Source organism: Tenebrio molitor, chromosome 2 (genome assembly GCF_963966145.1).
Source record: "Tenebrio molitor chromosome 2, icTenMoli1.1, whole genome shotgun sequence".
In the NCBI taxonomy this organism is placed as follows: domain Eukaryota; kingdom Metazoa; phylum Arthropoda; class Insecta; order Coleoptera; family Tenebrionidae; genus Tenebrio; species Tenebrio molitor.
The window spans coordinates 2,969,954-2,994,554 of record NC_091047.1 but is presented as its reverse complement, the minus strand read 5'-3'; the positions used below and the strand labels follow the sequence as shown (position 1 = coordinate 2,994,554).

The following is a 24,601-nucleotide window of genomic DNA, read 5'->3' as shown; positions in this document are numbered from 1 at the left end:
TGGACGGGCTTGTTGTAAAAATCAACGCCTCGCAGATTTATGACCAACTGCAGTACCACCAAAACAACGCGAAACTTCTTTCGTAACTAGTGGAAAAACTCTTGCAAAAACCATTGAACTTTTTGGATTCGCTCAAAACCACATTAAATCGATTCGAAAACTCGACTGGTCCAATTTGCAAACACGTCACTACTCTCTCGACATTCAACTTACGACTTGTTTTGCTGTGCAGTCGTAGGGCAGCCCCCTCATGCGTACGATGACGGCAGCCCCTCGAGACAGGAACGCTTGAGCCTCTGAACTCTTCCCTCCGGCCACCGAGAGGAAGTCCTCGCCCGAGGCCCTGTAGACCTCGATGTACCGCTGGCCGATGTGGTGCTTGTGCCTCTTCAGCGCCATGTCTCTGTGCTCTTGACTCTCGAACTTGATCAACGCCTCCCCGTTCCGTCTTCCTTGTGGAGACAAACACAGAGCTACGCCGCCCCTGCAAATCGCGGTTCTCTTAATCGACACTCGGGGGCGAAGTCCGACCTGATCGGCATCCGACCTGATCGGCACGGCAGAGTATAGGAAAAAAACTGAGGAGAAACAATTTTCGATACTTTCTGGTTGGGACTTGAGTCACGAATAAAACGTCGACGAACGTTTCGGCCAAGACAATAAGTGATATCAGGTCGATCGTATTTGTTTTGATTGCATCTTCAAACACAATTACGGCAGAAGGCCAAATTCAACCTAAATTGTTTCGGTGGATAAGATAATGGTTGTTTGGGAACGGAGAGATTTTGGAAATGGATGTTTTTGGGAGATTTTTTGAAAATGGGTTTGGTGGGTGGTCCTCCAACCACCTGTTACACCAATGGGAGGATTTGAGCGGTAGCGGAGAGATAATTACTTGGCGACATTGAGTCCGCTGAAGAACTTGGCGATGTCCTGGTCGCTGCTCTGCCACGGAAGTCCTCTAGCCCTTACCACGCAGTTGCTGTCTATCTCATCGTCTTTGGAACTGTAACGTGAAAAAATCGGACAATGTCGCGTCGCAATCGGGCCGAGATTTGGTCAACACGCGTTGACGAAGATATCAGAAAATAAACAACATTAACAAATACTTCAGCGATAAGCCGGATCTAATCGTGTCTGTGCGGTGATGTAACCCCATCGACCAGCGGGGCCGCGTCGTCGTGCACGCCACCGCCGCCGCCAACCCTGAAAGTTTTTCATCGAACGTGCACGCCTCGACGATTTGGCTTCGCGGCAACACGTGTCGGCGAACCTACCTCCACGGATTCACCAGGTCGCTCTGATCACTCGTTCGAACTATTTACACACAATTCAAATCGGAACAACAAGACGCGCTGCGATAAAGGCGAGCCGCGTCGCTGCCACAAAATCGACTCCAAGGAAAATTCAAGAAGCGAACGTGGTATCAGCACGGTTTCGAAAAAAAGTCAGAGCGAGTCGCCGTCCCTGTCGCGGCGGCACTGCCACCGTGTCCCAGAAAAAGATGGAAGTCGCGACGTGGACCGCTATCAGCGGCAAGAAGTGGGGCACTTAATGTCAAACGCGATTGGTTTCTGTTCAATAACTGATAAGGAAAAAAAGTCGTGTTCATGCAGCGAACGCACGAATTTCCGAATCGCGATAAGCGTCGTCCCACTGGTCCCGCACCCGCTGCCAAAACCCCTTCGCAAGTCTCTTGGACTTTGACAGGAGCGCGCCAGCGATGACGAGCCGATCTCTAGGTGTCCGATAAGGGGCCCCGCGATAACCCGGCTAAAACTGACGCTCCACTCACCATATTCCGGGCTCCAGGGTCAGATTTACCGTCTCCAGCACCTCGAACCTGTATCCTGCAACAAGAACGCCAATCAATAACCGGACATCTTTCGAGGCCGCGACATCTCCGGTCGAAATGCAATTCAACTAAAATGTGCTTATGCGGTCGTCTTCGGTTCGTTAAACCTGCCGACTGGCATTTCTTGGCGCATCCGGAAGACGCGAATTTCTTGACGATGAGGAAACGCGACGCGCGACCCCCACCCAGGGGAAAATTCTGCGTTCCGTGGCGGTACGAGCGGTACTGACCGGACTGTGGCGGTTTGGCCGCCGGACGAGGGTTGGACGGGTTTCACCCCTTCGGGGTCGCCGACAAAGACGCGCCAATCTGGAGGAGCAACCCGAGACGGGGTGGTACGACGCGGAGAAATTTCGATTTTAGCGGTGTGAGTCGGACTCTGCTGCGAACAGTTGCGCTATCGCGAACATTCGAAACTCTCCCCGAGGTTTTTCGGTTTTGAGAGGCGTTTTTGGGCGGCGCTGTTTATTGCTCAGCGGGCGTCCTTTCGTACGTAATAAAATTAATTTGATTATTTCATGCCGGTGACGGAGGCCATTCATTGCACACTATCGATTTGCTTTCTTTTTACTCGAGCACAATTTTAATCAAAAGTTTTATGCATTTTTTTAAATAGTGTGATAATTATAAATGGATTGATTACTGCGGAGGTCATCGAAAGGTGTGCACGACTCGCGCAACTGCTACAAAGAACGTGCAAACCGACTCAAATCATTTTCTATCGTGTTTGCTTTCCCTCAAAGTTGAAATTTTACCATAGACACCATTAAAATTCATGGTAATGCGTTGCCGATAACGTCGGTATCTGCACAAATTTAAATTCACAAAATATGACTTACTTTAAGTATGTCACTGTCCTTAACTCCACATGTTCCGGAATATGCCCACAACTTTAATATATTCAGTTTCAAAATCAAAAATCCACCACCTGTTGAATTATGTTGGCAGAACGTTCCGCCAAAATTTGACATCGAACTGTTGGGTTTATTTACGTAACACAAAATAATTGGCTACCATATCACACGTTTCGAGTGAAGAATAAAATTCGAATAAATAAAACACGATAAACTACGACCAAAACGACTGTCAACAGTTTTCTTTCATAACCCCACTTTTTCCGACACTTGCAAACACACCAAAAACAAAAGTTGGCGACGTTGTCGGTTGTATTTTCGATGTAGAATGCAGTGTTGGTGGATTTTTGATTTTGAAACAAATTTTACGTTTTTTTATCTGATGCCTTTGAGGTTTTTACTTCCAAATTCACTTCTACTCGAAATTTGCCCTTCATTTTTTTTAGTACTGAATTTTATCGCTCCCATCCATTTTGTCAAACTGATAATGTCATATTGACAAAGTGGTGGCAAAAATAACACAATGGTACCGTTAAAAATCTCCAATTGGCAAATACTTTACTATTTATAATAATATCAGAAACTTTAAAGAGCAAGTATAGTCCAATTTTTACCCTTTTGAGGTGACGTCACGATTTCCTTCCTCGCTTTCTCTTTATTAAAACGACAGAAACAGAAAAAAAAAAGGGCACGTTTATTTATTGTTGGTTACTTTGAGGTTATTTTATGCTCCTGTCAATTTGACAATTTTCAATTTCTTTCACTTATTACATTGATTACAAACATAACCTTACGAAGCAATTGTCATCAAATTTGAAACATTAGGGGCCAGTTTATAGAAAGAGAATTAAATATTTAATTCGAATTAAATTTTAATGCGCGATTAACCCATGAATCCGAAACTTCGATTGGTTCAATCTGATCACGTGTTTAGTTAATCCCGCATTTGATTACGATGAACTTAATTTCGCTTCTGTAAACTGGCCCTAGGTATAGTTATTTATGATCAATTCAAATTTATTTCTGATCCTAGCTCAAACATACCTATAGTCCAATTTTTACCCTTTTGAGGTAACGTCATGATTTCCTTCCTCGCTTTCTCTTTATTGAAACGACAGAAACAGAAAAAAAAACAAAAAAAAAAGTCACGTTTATTTATTGATGGTCACTTTGAGGTTATTTTATGCTTCTGTCAATTTGACAATTTTTAATTTCTTTCACTTATTACATTGATTGCAAACATAACCTTTCGAAGTAATTGTCAACAAATTTGACACATTTATAGTTATTTATGATCAATTCAAATTTGTTTCTGATCCTAGCTCAAACATACGTAAAGTTACTACACTAGATAATGACGTCATCGCAAAAGGGTAAAAATTGGACTATATCGTCTGGATTTTATCCAAATTTTTCGAAATATGACAAATGATAAAAAATGCTCAACTGTTTTGCAATTAAAAAAGAAAATATGTAGTGAGAATCTTGCAGTGTGGAAGATTTGCTCTTCTTGTATTTTTTCAACACAGTTGGTAAACATGATATTGGGATCGGCGAAATGGTGGTACGAAGGCACTATGGCAAGAAATAAGGTCAGGTCAGACCTCTGTCTCGACTTTTGTCGTTAAAAATTATCACCAAGAAAACTAGTCTTGAGCGGTATTCGGACGGACAATTAGGTACCAAGCCTGGTATGAAGACCTGAATTCTCGAGTACCACCAGTACCGAAACCGCAGAAACATTCCAATCAAGCCGAAAACACTACTTTTTAAAAACTCCGTACTCTACAATTATCCATATCAACTTTCCGCCACGTCGTGCTACTTTGTATTGTAAAGTACTACTTTATCTACAAGCAATTACATTTGGAAGCGTCGTTACTTTTGCAACATACGCAAAGCTATCAATTTTGTGTGACACTTAATTCCTTTCCTTGAATTGAATTGAATCCAAATCTGCCACACAAAACATGAAGAAAAAACGACCAGAGCGGTACTGTTTGGTTAAAATTGCAACTGTGGCAAACAAGTGAATCACGCTATGTCCGACGGTGCGGATAGACCAATGGCAGAACAAGAGTTCGATTGTACGATATGAATTCTTGCTGTGGCAAGATTTATGACCCTCCCGGTGGGTGAAACTTTACGACTGTCATTGCCGACAACAATGTGGTCTAGGGACCACTTTACCCGACGCGTGCCGTCACAAATGATCAAAAGAGAATTTCACTCGTGCCGAGGTGTTCTCGGTAGTCGCGTCACACTGCTGCCACCTGCACCGTTCCGAACTACCTAGAGATCAAGAGATCTGTTGGCATTCGAGTTTTGGGCGACGAAGAGACAGACAGGGCGTCCCGAAATACCGCACTTGGGCCGTAGACCGTCTCACGTGTGAATCCACCTGTCGCGATGCACCCCCCTGCGACGCCCCCACAACACTTAATCGCACTCACCTTCTAAAATCAGCCTTTGTACAATATTGACCATGTCCTTAGCTTCCCTCTTGTAAAACTCATTCTCGGCCTCGGGTTTGACTTGTAAATCTGTCTGGACGTTAAGGAAAAGAGTGGACACCTGTGGAACTCACCTGTATTTGTAGGTTAAGTCGCGGCATTCGCACGACTAAAACATTTCCCCTGCGAAACGATTGCGGCACAGGTCATGCATTGTTATCGGCACAAAACATTGCCTTTCTTATCGAGTTATGTCGCGCATAACTTTGAAAAAAATCGACGTGAATACACCAAACGGAGACCAGAGGCGGCTCCGGTCAACGGCGGTGGTTGATTTTTTGCCGACGCAGATATAATCCGGCGAATCTCACGCGGACGCCGCCTCCGCGGGGGCCGACCCTCGAACCGCAACAAAGGCACATCGCGCGACGACGAGACCGTCGAGGCGCGTTGGTCGTCTGCGGAGGGCCCGGCACGTCCATGGTTTTACGATGCGAAGGTTTTAAATTTCAATCTGAAGCGGTCAGAGCGTGGAGCAAACACTCGTGCTGACATCTGGCCCGCTCGCTCGCAACCTCCGGAAGGAGCCTGTTCTTCGCGGTCGGTCTAACAGTTGGCACGTCTGCAATGTCAAGTATTCGCCGGCGCGCGGCACCTGTCGACCGATCAGGTTGGCAACCGCTCGGATGAAATCATTAAGGACAAATTTGATCAACTTTCACTCCTGCAGAGTCGTTTAGAGTGAAAAATCGTTGCTGGAGCATAACATTATTTCAAATCGCGGTTGGTACGCCTGCCGAAGAACCGCCGAATTCACCGACAGATTTGCATACGCGATAACGAAGAGATACACAAAGTTGTTTGTGCAAAAACAGCACCGGTCCTGCTACATTTTAATGGCGTCGTTGAAAACGCATAATTAAATAATCGGAGGGAAAGTTGGCGATTTTCGCGTTTAACGACATCAACAGCGGTGCAATTAAACCGCAACACAATTTAATCGCGATTAATTTTTAACTGCTGCGTCCCACACGACGACCGGAGTGGCAATCACGCGCGTCTTTTCGTTTCTTTCATTTTAATCGCGCTCTCCTGCTGTTACCCGTGGCTTCCTTTCTTGTTGGTTTTTGTCGCGTTGTGCTACCTTCCGGGTAACTGCACAGTTAATTGTAGGCGAGTTGGAAGCGGATTTTTGCCGATAACGGGTCGGCACTTGTACATTGTGGTCGTCGCTTGTTTGCGCAAGAAGTTATTCTGCAGGTGCTGATTGAGCGGTTCTTTTCCGGACCGGAATGGGGCGGGAAGATAAAGCTGGCTCCGAGGATGGACTCGTGATTGTTGCAGCACAGATGGTTTTGATGAATTAAAGAGAAGTAGTGAGTGAATGTGGAGAAGGAAGTTTCGAGGGGCGGATAGAATGAGGGGCGCGTTCGGATCGAGGAATCTATTCAGATCAACCCTCGTGAGATTAAGAAATGTCCACGGAGAGACAAGGGGCGGATGTGGAAGAATGCGAGGCTGGAGCGGACCCGTGCAAAAAATTTAAACTGGAATTAAAAAGAAGACTGTTCGTGAAAAGGGATTAAGAAGTGGGAAGTGGTTTTTGAAAAAATTGATTTAAAATTGTTTGTTTTTTGATCTTTGCAGACTTTAAAAATTAATTTAGGAATAAATTCAAAATTAATAAATAGGTAGGTTGGTAGATATAATGCAATGATGTCAAAGATTAAATTAATACCAGAAACTTTTGCTTTTATGTACTGGGTCTTAAATGGAGAGGAAAAGTAAAAGAGAAATGAAATACAAAATATAATTTGAAAACATAAAATGAAGAAAAAGACAAAAAAAGTTGCATTAGTTTAAGGTAGCAAAAATGTTTCAATCCTTTTTTTATCTAACTCTGGCCCACTCGACAAAATTATCGATAATTTAAGGTGCACTCGGGATATTACTGTTGACTATTTCCTTCAAAGAATATTCCCTGTCATTTGTCATTAATTTGTAGTTACGTATCTATTAAATTATTAATGAATTTATTTTTCTGAGCTTTAATTTTTGTTTCAAAAAATAGATTACCCACTATTGAAAACCAAACACCTAGAATGAACAAACGAACATATTTTTCAATGCAACATGTTTCAATTATTTTTTTTAAAGAAATTTAAATTACTTTGTACCTATCGGGTGTTCATTTAAATTTGTCCTCAAGGTTAGGGTTGAAGAGTCGATTGTGAACGCACCAGTCGTCAGTCTGCAGAGTAAAAACACAAACAACGCAAAAAGTGAGGTTAGATTTAAACAGCTGTAACCGTGGTGCGTTTACAATTGACTCTTCAACGCCTACTTTGAGAATCAATTTAAATGAACATCCGATATACTTACTAGAAAATGTTCAAAAAAAATTCCACCAAATCGCAACGAACACGTGCTTTTTCTTACCTTTTTTATCTAATTTTCAATTTTAAACAATGCAGCAATGCAATACAAGTTTTTCTCTCCTTGAAATAGCTTTTTAACTGAATTCCATTACATATCGTCAAATTGTAATCAATACTCCACCAAGCAATTAAGTACGAGACTGCATGTTTCAGGTTAATAAAATTTTAAGAAAACTTAAAATAACACATTTTGGCCTTTTAGAATGGTCACATTTTTTGGAACCCAGAATATTTTCTTGTTAACCTTCACGTTTTAAGCTTATCAAAAATATTTGGCTGAGATAATTGAACATTTTAAAACAGCACTGACACAATTCTAAAGCGAGATTTTCTCTTTACTAAAATTTATGCTTTCAAAAACCTAAAATTTCGAAGTCTTTTCTTAAAACAACTTCTGAAAAAATCATCAAATTAGGATAATCAAGTCAATTTTCTTGTTGCATTCCAAATTTTAGACATTTAAAAATTTTAGTTTATTCTGGGAAAACGACAATTTTAAAAACACAAAAAAAATATTATGAACAGAACTAAATTTTTGTCAACATATTTTTTTGTCAAATTCTAATTTTCATAAATGAATTTACTGAATTTTAGTCTCGTCTAATGTAAAAAAAAATCAGTCAGCTATGACACTTTAGCAATGAATTGCCAACCTGCCTACTTACTTTAAACTCATCAAAACAATGTTAAGCACTTTTCTTCTTTTTTAAAATATTGGGTGATTCAAAATGATTGTGGCCAAGTATGGCAACTATGTACGAAAATTTATGTGGCAACTGTGTGGATGAGGTAGAGTTGTCATTTGTATGACATTTCATAAGCGTGCATTTGATTTTTTTGATATCATTACACATTGATTTGACAGTTTTCAAAATTGCGCGACTATGAACTGTCAAAGAAATATCAACTCTACCCTACCCACACAGTTGCCACATAAATTTTCGTACATAGTTGCCATAGGTACTTGGCCACAATCATTTTGAATCAGCCAATAGGTCCCTACATTGCTTTTACACGTCCTTAAAACATTGTAAACATTTTACTAAAATTTATTTGACGTGCAAAATATTTTTGGGTCGCCATTCCGAAACCCCAAATATCTGGAACTTCCACTTTCGGCTCGACTTCTTTTTATCAAGTTCAATCTAAATGTCAACTGCACCGTCAGATCAACCTGGGAATAATTTAAAAATCACATCAAGACCTGGCATGATCTCATCTAAATTACATGCTTCCAACTTGGCTTAATTAAAAATTAAAATCGCGACTTTTTGCCATGCGATATTAAACTTCTTGTGACGTTTTCGCATCGACATTCTTAAAAGCCGCTAATTTTATTAATTTATTTCGCGAACGGAGCCGTTTCCAGCTGGAACTGGTCCCCTGCATAAACCGCCTCGGATCCCTCGCGGTAAACGTCAGCTGTGACACTTTTCAGGTCATCCGCTTCAGCTTTCAGAGAAACTAAGAAAAATCGCAAAAATTCCACGAATCCGTCAGTGACGTCAATCTTGTTGACGGTTCCGGAGCAAAACAAATCACTTTTGGGGCGAGAGCGGAGATCTTCTGGGTCGTGTCACTTTGGAGTGGTTTGTTGTTTAAATTTGATCGCCGTGGCAACGATTCAATTGGCAACCATCGAAACGCGGTGGGTGGAGCTAATTTATGCGACGACCACGGCACACCGAGATCGGGGATTTTTCGCCGGCTCTGTGTCTCTGCCAGAGCATAAACACGAGTCGCGATTGTTTCGCTACAGAGGCAAATCATCTACGGCAATTAACAGAACTATAAATAATAAATGAACGGATCGGTTTCGTAAATATTTTAGAAAGGCATGCCCACACCGTACCCACGGGTCATTATAACCATTAACTCTTTACGAATTCTAGAGCCGGCGCGGTTCTCTGTTTTAAAAGCGTGGAACCAGCGGAAGTCCGCTCGCGTCGCCGTTTGATCGCCATCACGTCTCTTTGTCAAAAGGATACATTCTAGCATGTCGGGGACGCTCTGGGGCAGCTCGTCCGTCTTCCTCGTGAACCTGGCCACTTCTTTCCGGAGGTCGTGGAACGTGCTGTAGTACCGCGGCAGATCTATTTCCTTCCTGCAGGCTTCCGGGTAGAGACATTGCCTCAGCGGGAGTTGTCCGTCCGTCACCAACCTGAAGCCGGCGCTGTGCGGGTCCACGTGTAGGCTGCTGCAGTACGCGTCGAACTCGTTGAGGGCGTCCTCCAGCTGCCTTCCGGTCGACTTTATGAGTTCGTCGGTCAACACCGATTCAGATGTGAGCTGTTCCGATAGGATATTTTCGTTGATGTCGGCGGTTTGCGGCCTGATTGGGTACTGCTGCACGCCCACAATCTGCAACAACCGGACAAATATGCAATGTTGTTGGAGGCAGCGGTGACGGTGGTTTTATGCACATTTCGGAAAAATCGTTAGAGTTCGTGGTGTGTGGCTGTTGATTGGAGGTTGTGTAAAAATTGATACGTTTCAAACGGTACTTTTTCACGAGCAAAAAGACTAATAGCATCGACGAAAGTTGAAAATCGACTTTTTTACTGTTTTATGATTCAGGTTTTTACAAAAAAAATATTATTCCGTAGTAAAAAATTGACGTACTATCTAGAAGGATATCTAAGTAAACTTGTGATTTTTACGCAGAATACAAACGTCAAGTTACTTTGTGTTAAATCCTAACAAAAATATGTAAATCAATTTATAAAGCTAAATCGTCCTTGTTGTTTTCGAAAATTGATAAAAAAAGAATTTTCATATATCAGGCGTTCAAATGAAAACCTGGACTGAGTCGGCGTTGAAAAAAGTAAACAATTTGGAAAAGTGTAAAGTTTGAATTTCCCGCCGTTTGACACGAATGACATTTGTTAATGGACATATGATTCAACATGTTTGTTTTCAGCAAAGAATGCTCTTAGACTTTTGCTTCAAAAACAGGAATCCTTAGTTAAGCTAGTTTGACACGATGCTAAATTTTGTAGAAAATTTGTTAGAAAATGAGAGAGACCCTCGATCAGGACCAATGAACGATCAGGATTCATAGTCTGTCTTTGTCATTTTTACAGAATTTTCTGTGAAATTTAGCATCTATCGTGTCACACTAGCTTTATTCTATTTTTTAATGTTTTAAAACATTGCAAAGAAAGAAAAAAACACAGAAAGATTTTTTGTTTATAAATTTTAGGTTAATTGTCAATTTGTCAACATGCTCTAATTACAACTGTCAATTTACACTTTAAAAAAACTAAGCAATTGACGGTTTCCAACGCTTCCCAGCCCAGGATTCCATTTGAACGCCCGATATTATGTAAAATTCTTAATTTCTACTGATTTTAATAACCATAAGTTACGTAATATTTTTCTAGAATAAAAAAATCTTTCACTATCCGGTAATCCAATGAGTTATTCTCCTGTCAAACTGCCGGATTTAACATTACAAGAGGAAGAGGTTTTTCTTTCTACATATTTAATTCTTTTGGAAATTGTTCCAAATATGACATTGTGGAATGATAACAAATAAGAATCTTTTTTATTTTAATTAGAAACTGATATTCGAGACGAAGATGGAGAAATGTTTCAAATGCAACGTTCAGATAATTATAACGAGCGTTCCAAAAAATGTGTCGTGGAACAGCTCTTTTTTTTTTTATTGTTGACAAGCGGAGATCGTCTTTTTGATTTGTACGCTTTGACTTATAACATTTTTTTTTAAGTAAGTAACATTCAAACAAACAAATAAAATAAAATCTTTTCATTTTTGTACCATTGTTGATGCAAATTATAACTTTCTTAAATCTACAAAAAATTAAATCAATCAATTTTTTTTAATTGAACTTGAATTTTTCCAAATAGCAGTCGGGTCCACGATGACATAAAGATCTTCATTTTTAATATTCGCATAACCAATTGCACATTTTAAACGCCCAAAAATGTATGAAAAAAATGCTTAATATCCTAATACCTAAGTATAATTTTTTTTTAAATTTAATTAGGTACATTTTGCCGAATTTTAGACGCCTAAAATAGACACATTTTTCAATATGATGTAACAACAAGTTCTTGCCAAAGTTCAAATCGGCTCGGGAAAAAATATTCGTCAGTTTTTCCAAATTTTAATCCTTTGACTCAAATTTTAAAAATAAAAAAGTTTTTATCAATACATACACATAGTAAAAACGTTTTAAATGTGTCAAAGTCAAGGTCGCGTACAAATTATGATTGAACTGTACGTTAGTGAGAAATCTGTCATAAATTCCAAATACATACCTTATAAGCCCGCCTAGTTATTTTTCCTCGTAGTGCCAACTTAACGACAAGTCTCCCAATCCACAACTATAACGTGCCGGCAATATCTACTTAGGTATTATAATTTTACTAGAATGCACGGCGTCAAGGCCAGATTTTATTTTATCACCAGGTATATTTCTATCAAGTAATGGTAATTCCTTTGAAAGCACTGTTTGTGTTAACTTTTTTTTGCATTACGTCCACTTTTTACAAGGTATCCACGTCAGAATGTCTTCATATGTTATTATTATTTGTGATTAATTCCCACATAAATTAAGCGTGCGTGTTCAGCCAATCAGAGCGCTTGCTTCCATCCAATCAAAAATGTTTATCCCGATAAAAACGTCCTACTACTCTGTCATCTGTCAAAAGTGACTAAAATTGCAGGCTACTCCTGTCAGATTCTCAAAGTGTTTTTAATAATTGTGTTGTTAGTAACTGTAGGTATTATAAATAAATAATTAACGTTAAAGTTTGTGTTCTGGAATTAATCTTGCGAAAAATAACACGACCTAATTTTTTTATCTGAAAAATTTCCCAATTTTCACTTAAACAATTTTGCTTTAGACAATTTTACGAGTGGATATTTGGGCATTTTTATTCAAAGGTTAAACCCGAGCTAAAGCTCTCGGGCCTAACCAAATAAAAATGCCCAAATTCAACTCGTTAAATTGTTATTAAAGCAAAAAGTTTTCGTGAAATTGAAAAATGTATCCGATAAAAAAATTACAGTGATTTTCTTTTGGTTTTCCTCTTTTGTCAATTGTGTTTCACTATTTCCCAAAACTATTTCCTATCTCTATTAAATGCCGAAGTGACGTAAATATGAAATACTTTTGAGAAATAGTGAAATACAATTGACAAAAGAGGAAAACCAAAAGAAAAACAGTATACGTCTTGTTACTGTACCTTCGACAAAATTCTCTCTTCAGGAGAGACAAAATCTTCAAATTTTGATATTCAAATAATTTCCAAGATACCCAAAAAAGTTTCTCAATTTTATTTTATATCGCGCGTTCAAATAAAATCCTGGGTTGGGAAGGCGTTGGAAACCGTCAATTGTTGTGCTTTTTTAAAGTGTAGATTAATTGGAGTATATTAACAGCTAACCTACAATTTAAAGCCAAAAAAATCATTCTTTTTTTCCCTCTTTGCAATGTTTTACATTAAAAATAGAATAACTTAACGACTCCTATTCTCGAAGCAAATATCTAAGGGCACCCTTTGCTGAAAACAAACATGTTCAGTTATGTCCCGATTAAACATAAACAAATGTCTTCCGTGTCAAACGGCGGGAAATTCAAACTTTACACTGTTCCGAACGGTTTAATTTTTCCAACGCCTACTCAGCCCAGAATTTCATTTGAACGCGCGATATACCTAAGCACCTTCATGCAAAATTTGTAATTTTTCATACATTTATTTACAGTGTAATTCGATTAAACTTCAGTCCTAATCAAATTCCAATTTTATTGAAGCTTTTAAAATTCGCATAATTATTTTCATGCAAGTTGCACAGATAGCTTGAAAAGTTTTCTAATTCATAAATATTTTGTCAAAGATACCTGATACCTTCAACTTCCACAAAGACATTCATTTTTAACAGAGATTTTCAGGTCAGAATTGTTCAAAAAATTGTTAAAAAAATTCTGGTTGTTGGTAATCTGACTGAAAATTTTTTGAATAAAATTTCTTTCAGTCAAACGACCTCTGCGCTATAGACTGTACGTAGGTACATAGATAAAAATAACCTTCTGACCTATTGAACGTTCAAATTGCGTTGTCCATTAAAGCAAGCAGAGTTCAAAAGGACACTTTTAATTTGAGTTTGAAGCAAATTACCCGTCATTCTGCCTCATTAAAAATGGCTCTTCGATGAATTATCACCTTTATTAATATTTTCATCATCGATTATGGTCGTGAAAAAAAGTATTGTAATTGTTAGAGTCATTTAAATGTAGGAAAGCCTTGGACCCGATGAAAAAAGAGGCACAAGTAAAACGAGTTTCTCGTTGATAAATTGGTTGTAAAGACGTTAATTATTATCACCCCATTTATAACGGACAATTACGCTATCGAAAACAATTAAATTGCATTAGACAAAAACCGTCGTCTCGATTGCGTAATGGCACATCAATCGCACCCGCCGTCACTTTTTATTCCGACTATGTATTTGTCGTCCAATATTTAGTTTGCAAGTTATGCCATCGCGACTTCCAACCTGATCGGTCATTAAAATCACTCGTGATTCGTGATACTTCCTCTCGCACCGATATCGCGGCCCGCTCCGACAGAGGAAAGACATCATTACCGATGTCCTGCACTTAAATCCTTATGATTACGGCGATTCTTCTTCGGCTACACTGTGTTTAACAAACGAAGTTAAACCGACGAAAACAAACAAATTATGTAACGCTGAAAATACAGTCATTTCGAGAGTCAAGGACGTCTTCGCCGTGTGTTTATCGAGACAATGAAGAAGCGACGCGATGTCAAGGGGAAACACCCAAATCGCTCCTGCTGCGCGCACTTTTTCCGAATCAGTACCGGAGTCGCTCCTGCCACGCAGCAGGAACAATTCTTCGATTCGCTCTGTGGGAATCACAGCGGTGGCTCGGGTTTCGTCACGTGAGAATCGCCACAACACTCTTACAAATAAAATTCTCGGTTTTGCAATGATTTTACAGTTAGATTGGTAATGACCGATTTTAATTCAGCCATGACTGGCCGATTTTTTCCCAAACCGTAATAAACATAATTACAGTTAGGTCGTGGACTGTGAGAGTTTCTGTGGACTCTGCGAGGGGTACGTGGCGCAATCGCCGGATTTAATTGAAGGGGAGAGGATATCCGTTTTGTGTCCTTTTTGTGTGTAATACGCAGGCATTCATTTATTAACGAGGTGAAAACGGAAAGGAAATGGCTGGCTCGTTTGATGATGACGAGCGAAATTTCAAAAATGCAGAATCGACCAACAACAAATCTTAACACGCTGTACCGTTGCAAAAAATCGTTGACGTGAGAGATTTGACGTTATCTCTTACTCATTTTAATAATTATTATGTTAATATTACTCATCAGATGATGACAATGTGAGATCTTTGACCTGAGATAATTTAGTATAAAGCAAATAATTTTTATCGAATGTAGGTCTGCATCTCCGAAATGTGGGGCTCGAAATTATGTCACACTTTGTAGATAACACTACGAAACCACATTACAATCAGAAAATTCAAATTTGAATAGAAATGTGCTTACTGGTTTAGAAATCACGTTATCTGCTGTAGAGTTTAAACTGTTATTTGTCCAATCTTACAATTTCGTTTTAGAGATAAGCTATCTGTCATTGTTGTGTAGTTTTCGTCACATCAAATTATCTAAGCGCAGATAAGTACCACAAAATAAAAATCATCGGTTCCAACTTTGTAAAGAGCGTTCAAAAAATTTCGTCAAGTGGGTGGTGCTTTTGTTTCCGCAGCTGTCAAACGTCTCTACTCAGCGTTAATGATTTCTTTTGTGTTTTGAATGATTTAATTGCCAATAAAATGAAGATCAAAGTGGGGTTATGTTGGAGAAAATGTCAAAGCGTAAAAAAAGACGAAAACCTCGACCTGCTTGACCACAATTTTTTAAACGGTCGTTGCTAATGGTAGAACGGTTGTTGGTAAATATATTTTTGTGGATTTTGCACGTTGAGTCGTGTCAAAAGAAGATTGTATTGGGTGGTCTAGTCTTGCAACTTTTTACAGTACTTGATGCACTTCTTTGAATTCGCTGTTCTACAAAGTGTATTAATTACAAAGATCGACGCAAAAAGCGGTCGACTAGCAAATCAATCGACATGACGTCTTTTCATCCGTGAATGCAAGATTGTTGTCTTCAGGTAATTAAAAAACAAGTGAACCTGTTAAAAAGCCAACTTGAATTGTTCTGGCAGTGTGCACGTTACACTTTAATACCGAGTGACTTTTAATGATTGATTTTTTGTTTTTGTTCGTTTGGCAACACATTTACGATTTTATGTTGGTGCACTTGATTGTCAAATTCAAATATGACAGTTCAAAAGTCAAAATAAATGAAATTGTGTCCCTTTATTTCTAGAATCTTAACCTAGAAAGAGAATCAACAGACAACTCTTTGACCAATGAGTCCAATGACTAGGCTTAGCAATTATTCGGGAGTGCCAATCCACTAAATTTGTCTCAATCATTAAAAGTTTTCCTATTTGGTATGTTCATTTAGTTTGTACGTTTAAATTAACTTTTAATAAAAAAGTTGCTTGTTTCATTTGTTTATTTGGTCGTAGAAAAAGTAAGTTTTATAAACTTCTCTAGACACTCGTTACTCGTTTATTAAACACTCGCTCCGCTACGCTTCGCTCGTGCCTAACATAAAACTCGTGTCTAAAGTGTCGTTTATAAAACTTGTTGCATAATATACAATTTTTACTTTTATTCCAACGTTAGGTTAAAAAATCAAGAGCTGTTCTCGTGAAAGGTTTATATTTATTATTATTATTGTTATTGTTGTGTATAATTTGGAAACTTCGTATTTTGTGTTGCATTTGAAATGAACAAATAAATAAACAAACAAATAAATAAATACACTTTCTTTTACAGCTCTTGAATTTTAAATTTATTTGGAGCGGAATAATTCTCCAAGTTTATCAAACTTTTCGAACAATATTCCACAATCCCCATTAGAATAATTAAATTCTCTAAAAGACAATACTGAAATGATTCTAACTGTCATTCTGACCAAAATTTTTCAAATTTGTGATCACTCTTTATTCTTGTTTTAACTTCAGAGGGTAAATTTTTTAGAATAATTGATTTTATTCGTGATTGAATTCAACTAGATTTTGCAAAATTTTAGCTTGACCTAAGACAAAAATAATTCTTAGCTGTATTCACGATCTTTTTGGGACCGAGTTGACTATGACCACCTAGTGTTTTTGTTGCCAGTACCTTGGTGATAACTAAATTCCCTAAAGGAAATTGACACTTTGTGTTAGGTTAGGTTGTTTTCATTGTAAGGTTATATTTTCTGTTGTACTTAGGATCAATTTTCAAACTGAAAAATATTTTCAAATGTTTTGCTAAAATACCCAAAATGCTGACTTGATCAAAATTAAAACTGCTACGGTTTTAAATCAAGATAATCTTTTGTGATCTTCTCCTAAAGCGCATGTAAAGTGCGTCTACCGATATTTTGAAACGACTTTTTAAACACTAGTTAACATTTTGGGTCGTTTATGATGGTCTCATTACTAGGGCATTATTTACCTACCCTGTAACACGGATTATTGAGGGTCGGTTACTCACCACTTTTACGACAATCTTTGTTAGCGGGCAATAAACCACTGAAGGAAGCAAAAGGTCGTTTTAAAATAGCGATAGACGCACTTTAACCAGGTAAACTTCTAAAAGAATCTAAACCTAAAAGTAGGTGAGGTGTGAGGTTAGGATTCGAAGCATAGAACGTGTTTTTTTTATTGATTTTATAAATATTTTTAGGTCGCAGAGCTCTATACTGACATTTACAAATCGTATAGTAATATAATATAATATACAGGGTGTTAGGTAAACGTCCGGCCAAACTTTAACCGCGAGCTACTGGCTTCATGTAGAACTCGGAAAAAATATTTAAAAAATTCTATGTCAAAAAATAAATTGACATTTAATTTTTGAGGAAAAATTTTTTTTAACTGCTTTTAGTTTTCTACGTTGTCCCATAACCTCGTAGGTAAAATTTCGGCATATTTTAAATATACACCCTGTATATCATATTTTATAAAACATACACCAATGCGGTTTCCTTGTTTTAAAGCATATTTCCTAGAGGTTTCTTTCTCTGCAACTAATTTACCTTTACTTAAAAAGTTCACATGGCTTTTCTAGTTTAATGCCATGAACCAGTAACAATAAATCATTCTGACAAAAAACCTAAACAACCTGTTCAAATTTACAACCCAAATTTTTCGTCTAAATCTTGTCACCAATCAGGTACATTAAATTAGAACCTATTTGATCCACAACCTAACAATATGATTCTAGAAAACCTTTAAACCCAAGACTTGCACCTGACACAACCTGAACCTAAAATCTAAACCTTTTTTTGTAAATTGTCCAACCTAAACCTGTGATCAACGTCACCGAAAGTCAAGTTTAAGCTCAATTAAAAATTGCTATCTGAACAAATTATTGTCGCTGAGTATATGACAACATAAGTGCCTTAAAATAAATTGCCTTGCATTGATTTAACGATAAATCAACATTAATTGGTTTTCTATTTTTATTGACGATTTTACTATTTTGAGATATTAAGCTCTTAAACGTTACTTAACCTGCCTGTCAACGTAATAGGTAATAATTATTGCAGCACTGTATAAATATTATTGGTTAGACCGATTCTTATCAGTATTTTATCATTAAGCTAAACAACATAATAAACAGTGTAGTTGGAGCATGTACCATGTAGAACAACTTTTAAATGAGTACAAATAATAATAATTATTATTTTAGTAAACTTAATGAACAAAAATGCTTATAAAGGAAATCACAAACGTGGTTAATAATTTTTCAAATGAGTCATTTGTTTTGCAGTTGTTACTTGGCAGAATTTGTGTGTTGGCGAAATTTCAACCAAGAAAAACCATCAAAAGTGACACAAACCCTTGTCTTGTCTTATCAAGGCAGAAAATAAAAAAATAATCTGACATGATGGATCAAAGTTCCTCTTGAAATGATGCGACCCGTTGGAAAGATTTCTCAATGAAAACAATGTTACGTATTGGCCTTCGCATTCTCCAGATCTGAACCCCATTGAAAACATGTGGGAAAATGGTGCCACCTTAATTAAAAAAATTAAAAATCCCAAAAAAAAACAATTGATTTACACCTCCTTCAAAACACATGAGTCAGTTTCGATTTTAATGAAGGCAGTTCTTGCGGTAAACAACCCAGAAGTGTTTGTCACCACTACTGTAAACGTGTACAATCGGCCATCTTCTCTCGGCCAGACAGAAATCCACACCAACTCAAGTCACCTACACTAAAAATCGCAATACCATTCGATTTTGTCACTTGTTTTCGTCCAAATTCTGTTTGCCCAAGTCAAATTCTTCGCGCCTCGATACACACATTCTGTCAAGGTCAACAAACTGAATTCTAATAATGTCACATACGCTCCAAATTAATTTCCGCTGCGTAATTCTATGTTATCAAATCATAACTGTCGATGGTAATCCTTTGAGTGACTGCAGCAGCGCGGTCATAATTCCCTCGAACTGGTCCCAAGTCTTTGAATTTCTGCGATAAGTGTCGGACATAAATTCGGTATCGAGTGCGATTTTGGCTAATGGCGCGAGGAGTTATGAACCCTTGGGGCACGATCGCCGACGCAAATAACTCACCTTTCAGATAACATAAATGTCGCTCTCAAATCTGAGATCGCCTGACGCAACACCACCGAATTATTAAGAATAAAAAATGCTAGTTGGTCACCACGACTATTATTAATTTAATTTCAGCTTTCACTATTTCATGGCGGTCGTACATTAGGACTTGTCTCTTCCGCCGTCGTCACTTCTTCAGGTCCAAAAGCATTCGCGGATCTGCACCAGAACGAGACCATCTCGGAAGAAATTATCTCGCCTCATAAATAATAAACGTGTCAACGGACCTCGCCGCGCAAGAAACATGTTAATGTCTTCCTCCAGGTCGTAAATTAACAGTCATCAGATGGGGAAGGCTTCTGAAACGCCGCAATCGCAGAGCAAGTGCGCCACCGATTTATCCATGTGGTCTTTGTCTAGGAGAGTCGAAAAATTCTCTTGCAAATGTCACCTGTCAGCTTTGATATATCTGGTGTGGAAATTGTGCAAATCTGAATTTAATTGTCGCCCACGTGATGGCGTGTTAATGAGCCTGATTTCTGACTGATGACCGTTGGAACACCCGATTTAAGTCCCATTGAGTGCTTGTGTGCTTTCAACTGGAGAAAAATGCACACGCCCTGGCAAAGTCGAATTGTCGCAAAAAGTTGTTCGATAAGGTGATAAGATCGCGTCTAAATGTCAACTGTTTCAGAAAATGTTAAGCTCTTTGGCCTTGCGCGAAGAAATTCGAATTACTCATATGATAATTAGATTTGAAGAAACAATGATCTACCACTTGTGGCCACGACTCGGTGAATTTCACCTAATTAATACAAACAAGTCGATTTAAAAAGTTACAACGAGCATAATTAATAAGTCGTGGAATAATTCTGCGGCCCGAAAAATTCCTTGTGGCACGCACATCCATGGAGATGACGGAAGGGCCCACCTGACTGATTTATGGCGCTCGTAAAGAGGTGTTTTACCCGCTGTAAAATAATCGGTGCGAGGGAAATCTCGGGTTATCTTTGTTCTTCTGTCGATTTGGGTCCCGTAATTTAACTGGCGTTAGTTAGTGTTGGGGTCGAGAACAATGGATTGGATTTATCGTACAGTTAAATGAACTATTGTTAGCAATAATGGCGAACATGCTGGAAGACCGTCCGAAGACCGTCAGTTATCAATTAATGCACAATTTTGGCCCGCGGCTCACAATGCTGCCATGTTAAGATTGTCTTGCAGATATATTGGAAGCTCGACAGTGCAAGAGTAAGTTAACCAGACAAAAGAAAAGGAATAGCAGATTTGAAACTTCAAAATCTGTTGCAGCTGCTAGAAAGAACCAAAACCTTCTCAAAACATATCAACATGAAAATTGGTAGAGTGTTGGATTTTCTCATGGGCTATGAGTCATTTCTGAGCAAACGACGAATTCGGTCTCGAGTAGGCGCTACAAACCGACCGGAAAACATCGTCATTCAGTTTTCGTTTAGAGATTTTGCCTTCGCACAGATATTCCAAGGTCACAGCCCATGATATAATCCACCACCTCTACTTACTTCAGTGACTAATTAAAAAGCCCCAAAGACCCACCAATCACAATTTCATTTAGTCCAACCAGAATGTTGCTTGATTATACCTGGTGATTCGTAAACTGTTATTACTTTATCTTTGTTTCTTTTAGTAAACAAATTAAACTTTGGATAATTTTGGTTATTACAGTTCTGAAACACTGTCTTGACAAATTTTCAAAAATATTTTTTATAGAAATCAAAAATCACATCAAATTTGTTTCAAAATCAAAAATCCACCACCTGTTGAATTATGTTGGCAGAAAAATAGAAATCCCTAGAAAAAGTTTAATTTTTTTGGGTTGGCTCAACCTCCCGCCAAAATTTGACATTGAACTGTTGAATTTATTTACAAAACACAAAATAATTATTATGTACAAAAAGGTTTTAGCTACCATATCATACTTTTTGAGTAAAATAATAAAATAAGAATAAAAAACACGATGAACTACGACCAAAACGACTGTATAACAGTTTGATTTCATAACCCCACTTTTTTCTGACACTTGCAGACACACTAAAAACAAAAGTTGGCGACGTTGTCGGTTGTATTTTCGAGGTAGAAGGCACTGTTGGTGGATTTTTAATTTTGAAACAGATTATATGTACTTATTTGGCAAAAACCAAAAAATTTCTTTATTTTTGTATTTGAAGGTACAATAAATTTACAAATTTTTATTTTTATATTGTAATATGTAACTAATAAGACGAAAAAAATATACGTAGTTCATGAGACAAAAAATTGCAAATTTGGAAACAATAAAAGTACGAAATAAACTTGAAATATCTGTTTTCAAAAAACTAAAATTTAACTGGTTTTAACCAAACCAGAAAATTTCATAATTGTTTACTTTGTGGTAAATATGCAAATTTTTATTTTTATGCAGCGATAAGATATATAAAAAAAGATAACAAATGTGGTCGAAGTAATGACAATGACAATAATTATTGTTGTCCCAGTAATGTTTTAAAATATAAATATAAATGCCATTATTTGCTATTTGTGTGTCACTGTCATTTCATTTCAGTCCACAAACTAGATTCTGTCAATTGCAAATATCGGGTGTTCATTTAAATTTCTCCTCAAAGTTGGCGTTGAAGAGTCGATTGTGAACGCACCACTCGTCGGTTTGAGAAGAAATTTAAATGAAAACCCGATACTTTTTACATAATATTTTCGTTGATCAAGATTTTTACTCAACTTAACAAAATTAAAGATTCAATTGACTAATTACACCACTTTCAGAATATGTTTTACATTTTATAGACGAAATCGAAAGTTTGTTTATTGGCCGTATGTTAATTTTGTTATGTTGGTAAAAGTTGCATATTTTTGTTTACGTATAAGACAAACAAATGTAACAATTTTCCCCAATTCCATAAAAAGATATTTACGTCTGCGTTAATTATTAATTTATTTTGCCCACCAATTATAATACCTAATTAATCCCTAGCAAAATAAACATGACAATTGACCAGACGCCGGCAAAATGTGGCAATAATTTAAATTTAACCTTCAATTATGGATTTAAGTAGAACATATGCTAATGTCCAGCTTACGATTAAATCAGTATCAAAAAAAATAAACAACGTAGTCGAAAAAACCGAACTGACAAAAACTGTAGTTGTGAAGTAAATATTTTTAGCGGACAAGTTGGAACTTTCCTTTATGTATATTTATGTAGAAACGCGCTATCTAAAGCTCGGCGGCGTACACGAGATTAATTCAGTTGAGTTTCGTTTTTGGAAAAACTACTTCTCACGGAAAACAAAAGAGACGAGGAAACCATCAGAAAATGTGAAGTTGCATTTGTGAGAGCAATCGTAGAATCTCTTGTTTATGCAAATGTCCACGTGCAGGTCCCCCTCGGCCCCTCTCGGGCGTCAAAACCCGTCGAAAAACCCCGCAAAATATCGATTGCGTCCGAGAAAAATCGCGTTGCGTAACGCGATCGTGCCCGTTTTGCGGTGAAGAAGTCCATGGGCGTCGGGTTAAATGACATCGAATGTCCTAGCGCTCGCAAACTGGGTTCAGCACGTGAACAGTTACTCAAACAGATACCTGTTCACTTGCTCGAGTCCAAGAAGGTGAGATCGTTGGGAATGCCATAGAATTTTTACGGCGATAAAACGCCGTTCCCTCGACTTTCATTCCGCTCCGGTCCTTCGAGCCGGATGACGTGAGAGGGCGCTCCGCCAGAAAGCCCACCGAATCCATAATTCATGAGTTACACTTGTTGCAGACGGCGGCGTCAACGCCACCATGGCGGCGTTGTTCAATTATTTATGACCGGTGTGGGGTGCGTGAGAGCTTCCGGGGCTGCACTTCCGGCCCCCGATTTCGTTAATTATCTCGATTGGAAAGTTGGCCGCGGAGAAAAACCAGCCCGTTTGGGAAACGTACGGTGAATATTAATTCAGGAAACGCCGGTGACGTCAGTCATTTCGAATGCAACAATTCGACGGGTGACGCCGACCGTTCCACGTTAAAGAAAATTTTTTCCAGTGACCTTTGCGACTGAAAAAAGCGACCAAACTGGTCGAAGTCATTATTCAGCCAAGGTGCTTCGAGTAAGTCATTACTTAACAGCAGAAGGGAACGTAATTGTTGCGCAATTAGACGAATCGCGAAAATTCTCGAGGAAAAAATTTCGAAAAAAAAAAAAACGGTACCAACCGGATCAGATGCGGTAAACAAACGAGTCCGACGTGTAAACAACCCGGAGGGTCCCTAATCGGGCGCTAATTACCCGCGATCACGTGACCAGGTGGTTTCGACAAGCTGGGAGCACTCCTCAGGCAAGTGGAGTGTTGTTGTTGTCGGCGTTTCGGGGGACCAATTGGAGAGCGTCACGTCGTGGACGTTTCGGGTCGCATCCTGCCGCCATCACGACAACTCGGCGATTATTCAAAATCGAACACTAATTAGCCGCGGGACTGCTAATACTTCCTCTGTTAAAAATGCTCCCAGGACAGTTAAGACTAATAAATTATTTAACGGAGAACCGGTTCCCAAAATCTAATTGAAAGTTGGAGTGGAACCGTCGTTGGGATTTCGAAAACGCGAACCGTTCGTCCGGTGCGCGTTCCAACGTCAATTAGTCGATTTTTTTCGCGCGTTCGATGATATTAATAGCGAAACTAGTTCTTCGCGGTGTCCTTGGGAATGCATTATTCGAATGACTTCATTATTTGGTTTGGCTCGGGTCGAAAATGCAATTATCGCCCGTTAAGATGGCCGCCGAATTCTCGGCCACCATTCTGGTCCCCGCGCAAAGTACAAACCCGTGTTAGAACCTGGAAAAAGACCAAAACGAAAACTCGTCGAGTCGCCCTGTCATTTTCCGCGCGCCGATCAAGCTGCGACGCGACTTCCACCTGGCTTCGCCTTGCGACATGGATTTTAGGCGTGCGGGGTCAACCACACTTGCGGTCTTTTCGAACAATGCGCGGATTTTGCAACGGATCCTCGGAAAAGCGACTTTCTCTTCGCTTTTCGTGTCCGCGCGGAATGCGGTCCTGTAGCGTTTTCTAACGGACCTGCCGGATTTTTTGCGTCAAGAACGCTGATAACAACCAAAAAGATCGTTAAATTCTTGCGGTGGTTGCCAAGCGGCCCTGGGGACGACTTCGAGCTTCCGGATGCTTTCGCCAATTCTTGCCTGGAGCGACGAAATCATAACTGCGATTAGAAAGCTCTCGAACGAATTTATCTCTCGACACTTGTTCGTGTAAATCACACGAATT

The 24,601-nt window shown here is 38.7% G+C and overlaps 1 protein-coding gene across 4 annotated transcripts in view; it reads right to left on the bottom strand.

Moving 5' to 3' along the window:
* The window catches only part of fus (fusilli), a 36,068-nt gene that overhangs the window by 7,743 nt on the left and 3,724 nt on the right, over positions 1–24,601 (bottom strand). For 2 of the 4 annotated variants that reach the window (XM_069039297.1, XM_069039298.1), the window contains exons 2-6: positions 9,589–9,961; positions 5,163–5,252; positions 1,796–1,850; positions 896–1,006; positions 214–484 (exon numbers count right to left, since the gene is read on the bottom strand). In XM_069039297.1, coding sequence (XP_068895398.1) covers positions 214–484; positions 896–1,006; positions 1,796–1,850; positions 5,163–5,252; positions 9,589–9,961 — 900 coding nt within the window. Of the gene's footprint in view, positions 1–213; positions 485–895; positions 1,007–1,109; positions 1,267–1,795; positions 1,851–5,162; positions 5,253–5,296; positions 5,663–9,588; positions 9,962–24,601 lie in introns of those variants that run through there. The other 2 variants (XM_069039299.1, XM_069039300.1) reach the window with 2 other exon arrangements.